This window comes from Labeo rohita, chromosome 15 (assembly GCF_022985175.1).
Source record: "Labeo rohita strain BAU-BD-2019 chromosome 15, IGBB_LRoh.1.0, whole genome shotgun sequence".
Lineage (NCBI taxonomy): Eukaryota > Metazoa > Chordata > Actinopteri > Cypriniformes > Cyprinidae > Labeo > Labeo rohita.
Window position 1 is genome coordinate 18,119,031 of NC_066883.1, and position 6,000 is coordinate 18,125,030.

General features: G+C 31.2%; 1 protein-coding gene across 2 annotated transcripts in view; it reads left to right on the forward strand.

The window, feature by feature from the left end:
• phldb1b (pleckstrin homology-like domain, family B, member 1b) overlaps positions 1 to 6,000 on the forward strand; it is an 87,541-nt gene that overhangs the window by 16,511 nt on the left and 65,030 nt on the right. For both annotated transcript variants that reach the window (XM_051129099.1, XM_051129098.1), the window contains exon 4: positions 1,743 to 1,913. In XM_051129099.1, the coding sequence (XP_050985056.1) occupies positions 1,743 to 1,913 (171 nt within the window). The remainder of the gene's footprint in view (positions 1 to 1,742; positions 1,914 to 6,000) is intronic.

Genomic DNA, 6,000 nt, shown 5'->3' on the forward strand with positions numbered 1-6,000 from the left:
TCGCATTTGTGAGATATAAACCTGCAATTCTGAGAAAAAAAAGTCAAAATTGTAATATATAACTTACAATTCTGAGAAAAAAAGTCACTCTTTATTTCTCAGAATTGCGAGTTTGTTTTATAACGACTTTTTTCCCCTCGGATTGTGAGACATAAACTTGGAACTGCGAGTTATAAATCTCAATTGTGAGGGCAAAAAAAATATACTTTCTCAAAATTGTGAGTTTATATCTCACAATTCTGACTTAAAAACTTGCAATTGCATGTTATAGTCAAAATTGTGAGACATAAACTCAAATTCTGAACAATTCAAGTAACAATTCTGAACTTAAACTCAGAATTGTGAGTTACATCTTATTATTGCAAGTTTATATCGCACAGTTCTGAGGGGGAAAAAACGTTGTTATAAAACAAACTCACAATTCTGAGAAAGAAAGACTTTTTTAAGGATTGTGAGTTTATATCACACAATTCTGACTTAATAACTCACAACTGCATGTTATATTTCTGCAGGTCACATTTGTGAGATATAAACTCGCAATTCTGAGAAAAAAAGTCACATTTGAGAGATATAAACTCACAATCCTTAAAAAAAGAGTCTTTCTTTCTCAGAATTGTGAGTTTGTTTTATAACGACTTTTTCCCCCTCAGAACTGTGAGATATAAACTTGCAATAAAAAGATATAACTCAAAAAGTCACATTTGCGAGACACATTTGAGAGATATAAACTCACAATCCTTAAAAAAAGAGTCTTTCTTTCTCAGAATTGCGAGTTTGTTTTATAACGACTTTTTTTCCCTCAGAAGATATAAACTTGCAACTGCGAGTTATAAAGTCCAATTTTGAGGGCGAAAAAAAATATGTTTTTGCAAATGCATGTTATAAAGTCAAAATTGCAAGATATAAACTCAAATTCGGAGAAAAAAGTCACATTTGCGAGATATAAACCTGCATTTCTGAGAAAAAAAAAGTCACATTTGAGAGATATAAACTCACAATCCTTAAAAAAAGGTAGTCTTTATTTCTCAGAATTGCAACTTTATTTCTCATTATAACGACTTTTTTTCCCCCCTCAGAACTGTAAGATATAAACTTGTAATAATAAGATATAACTTACAATTCAGAGAAGTAAAGTTGCAATTCTGAGAAAAAAGTCAAAACTGCAAGCTATAATTGCGAGTTTGTTTTGTAACAACTTTTTTTCCCCTCAGAATTGTGAGATATAAAGTCCAATTCTGAGGGCAAAAAAAAAAAAATAATTTTATATCTCACAATTCTGACTTAATAACTCGTAATTGCATGTTATGAAATCAAAATCGCAAGATATAAACCTGCAATTCTGAGAAAAAATGACTTTATAAGTCGCAAATGTGAATTTATATCACACAGTTCTTAGAATTTGTGTTTATATCTCGCAATTCTGACTTTAAAACTAGCAATTGTGAGTTTATATCACGCAATTCTGACTTTGTTTCTCAGAATTGCAAGTTTATATCTCACAATTCTGAGAAAAAAGTCTGAATTATGAGATAAAAAGTCAAAATGACCTTTTTTTCATTTTTGTTCGGTGGCGGAAGCCATAACCTTTTGAACAGTAATATCTGCAGAAGTAAAACATAAAGAGCCTGGCTTTCATTGACTGATAACTTCACCTGAGTACTTTTGAAACCAGAAACTTAATACACACTGTCTGAGAGCAAACAGCTTTGAAATCAACATCCTGTGGGGGTTGTTTGTTTTAGGCAAGACCACTCTGGGTCACGGAGCCATGGACATCAACATCCAAGGCCCAGGGATCGCAGCTCAGCACTGCTTCATCGAAAACAAGTCAGGACTCATCACTCTGCACCCCTGCGGAAACCAGTGTAGCATGGACGGACTTCCGGTCACCAAACCTGTGCGCCTGTCTCAAGGTACACAACCACACCGTGTAGCTGTATTCACGTCTTCATTCAAATCTAACAGGCTACAGCCAAGAATCCCAGTCATTGTTTTCTGCAGCATCAGCCATACTAAAATCCAAACATGATTCCTAAGTGTAAAATCTCTTATGAAAGGGAATCAATGAACCCAAACCGAAAGAAACTCAGTCCCTCCTCTATGTCTTTTGTCTGAGGGAACAATTTGACTAAACAGGTTGGGGGGAGGGGTGTGTTTTGGGTAATCTTCATTGTGCCAGCTTCTAGTGTTTCACTATTGTTCAATACGTTTGCGCTGAAATATTCAGTTTGATGTTCAGAATTAGAGAGAGCCTCATTAAACAGCCCTTGATTTTTATTATCTCGAATGTGTAGAGTCATAAAAAGAGCAAGAACCTGTGGAAAGAATGTTAAATGCAATAACTGAAACAGAGCCCCCCCGTTGCCCCCCTGACATGCAGAGATTGGAGGCTCTGACTCAGGGGTGAGCAATTACACCTCCTCCTTTCCCCATCCCTTATCTGAGGGAAATTAGTTGCACCAATGACGGAGACAGCTGTTCAACTTTACCACCCATCACTACGAGAGCGTGCAGGGGTTCAGTGACTTCACAAGCACTCGGATATAATACGGCACCTCTGGGTTGCTGTTCGGTGGACGGGATTGTATTTCTGTGACTGGAGGAGATATACGGTTTATAGCGGAAGACTCCTCGCTACAACTGCATGCGGTGGACACTCATTTCAAGTAAAGAAATCCGTTAGAGCATGGGGAATAATTGATGGATACTATATGAACAAAGGATTTACCACGACAAAGCGAGTCAATCTCTGCATGCTACAGCTGTAGTGTAAAACCATGTGCTTTCCCATTTAAAGAGACAGATGTTGCCTACAAATGGGATGGGAAGTTGAACATTTGGATTTAAAAGTAAGTGTATGAGAACTGAATTTGCTTGAGTAGTTTTTTGATATTCATAAAAGATATTTAAAAGCAACAGATTGTTTTCAGATACAAGCTTTGTGTTATGAAAGTTACACAAAGCTTATATCACTTTATTATACAGTTTTTGTCTACTTTTCTACTTTTTTTCATCAAAGAATCTTGTGAAATCATGGTTTTAACCTATTTTCAATTTAGTTAATGTTTCTTGAGCAGCAAATCAGCATATTAGAATGATCATGTGGCACTGAAGACTGAAAATTCAGCTTTGCATCACACAAATAAATTATATTTTAAAATATATTAAAATAAAAAAAAAAACATTTTTAAATTGGAATAATATTTCACAATTTACTAAGTAATTTTAGTTAGATAAATGCAGGCTTTTAAAAAAAAAAAAAAAAAATCTTAAAACAAATCAGTGTTACACATGAATGACAGGATTAAGAAAAGTATAAATACACTAACGTAGATATAATGTCATCATAATATGTGTATAAACAGGACACATAACCCACAATAAACCAGTCCTGATCTTGCAGAGAGGTTTTCTCTTGCATGTTGGCAGGGGTATGAGTGTGTGTCTAGTGTTACACTTCTATTCCTGGTCAATGTGACCCAAGAGTGCTGCTAATCCTGTTTCTATGCGGCCCTTCCTCATTCTCCACACACTGTTTGCTCAGTCAGACTATCCACACATGCTTTTATTTGTTCTGAACGCATATTGGTGGCCCTTCTGGAATAGCTGACGAAAAGATAAGGGGATTTTTCCTCATTATTCTGCTTTGTCGTCACCATGTTCGTACTTAACCTCCACCGTTTGTGATGGGTCACATTAAGGCCACCATCTAAGAGGTTGTTTTTTGTGTCATGCACATTGTACATCCATTACAATGCATTTGAGATCATTTATTTTTATCTTTGGCGCACATAAGATGCATCACTTATTGCTGTGAGCCACATGCTTTCTGGAATGTGTGGAATTGAGTAAAGGTTAGAATGAAATACTGGTTTGCTTTAGTTTTGACCTTTCCGGGCGCTGTAAAACTGAGTACCGTGGCAACCGTTGTGCGTTCTTTTTGGCATCTCTGTCTTGCCATTTTCTGTCTGCTGTTCTCATTGCTGTGTTTTTAGTTGGAGCGGTTTGGGACCCGTGACTCACCATACTGTATGTCCTGCCAACTTTATTGAGATCTACACTATAATGCATTAATTTATGCAATGGGTTTGACAGAGATCCAACACTCTTATTTTTACTGAAAGAGCATGAGGCAGAGCTGTACTTCTGTGTTATCTGTGGTTTGGATGACAACTGGAGTGAATAGTTCTGTCAAAAACAGCCAAACTTTATATGCAACCCTGTGATATAACAAGTCAGGATGAACTGAGTGCATGCAGATATTTTGCTGTACTTCTGAGTCACTGGTGTTTCTTTTAGAAGAAATTTGAACTCTTCCCACTATATCTGTGATGCACCACTGGGTTGGTGTTACAGAAAGGTCTTCTGTTTTTGTACTTGTTTCATGTGTGAAAATGAAGAGAACAAGCGTTTTAAAACATTTTAAAAAGCTGATACTTTTTTAGTAAGCCTCATGTTGTTTATAGGGTCTGAGGGTCTTTTTTTGCTTATTAAAACAATTAACACTGAAGGGTAAAGACTGGTGCTTTATAAAATATCCCAAAACTTATGTAAACTAATTTTAAAATACAATTAAATATTATATGTAATTTATTTATGTGAAATTTTGTAATAACAAACACATTAATTGATTAATGAATTATATATAATTATAAATATAATATGTCATACATAAATAGCATGTTGTGAATAGTGGATAATAATGTATATAGTATACATTTACAATATTTAAATATTTTAATATTTAAAAGAATGTATGTAATATTATATACCCCACCGTTTAGTTTATATAATGCATTTAGATATATTATATATAATAATTACAATATTTAGAATAAAAATGGAAAAAACATATAATAACATGCAGTGTTATATAATTATATTCAGTTAAATAATAGCAATAATGTTATTAAATATATATAAATATATATATATATATATATATATATATACATATATATGTATATGTATATGTATATATATATATATATATATATATATATGTATATATGTATATGTGTAAATAATATTATGTGTAATGTATTTATTATAAACCCCACCTGTTTATTTTATGAAATATATATAATTTTATTTAGATTGTATACAGTATAATAAATACTATATTGCAAAAAAAAATTCAAAAACAGTTTGTATGTATGTATGTATATATATGTATGTGTATATATATATATATATATATATATATATATATATATATATATATATATATATATATATATATATATATATATATATATATATGTGTGTGTGTGTGTGTGTGTGTGTGTGTGTGTGTGTGTGTGTGTATATACAATTGATTAAATAATAACAATATTAATTATATCATATAGTTATAAATAATTGTACATGATGTATTTTATGAATAATATATTTTAAATGTACAAAAAATGAAAAAAAAAATAGTTACATGTAATACTATATATTTATATTAAATTAAGTAGTAACATTAATGTTATTAATTACATTATATATAGCTATAAAAATATGTATATGTAAAATCTACATTTAGAGTTTAATGTATTTATATACATTACATATAATAAATACAATCTTTAGAAAAAATATATAAAAAATACAATTACTACAATTACATGTAATTACATTATGTATTTATATTAAATGAAATAATAACACTAATATTATTAAATTAGATTATTATTTTTTTGTTTTAAAAACATAAAAAAACAATAATTATTAAAAATAAAAAAATACACTGTGTGTAATATTATATACACCAACCATATAGTTTATATATATTTAGATGCATTATAATAAATACAAAATTAAATAAATATAAATACAAAAAATAGTTTAACTCTTATAGGAAGCTAAATAAAAAGATGGAATAAGAAGCTTTCAGAACAAGAAAGTTCAAAGCATTATTATAAAAAAATAACCTTCACTGCTACAGTTTGTCATTCATAACTTGTCAGGTGATTTTGGCATTGATGCATCTGCACTTTCTTTAATGAGTTTGGC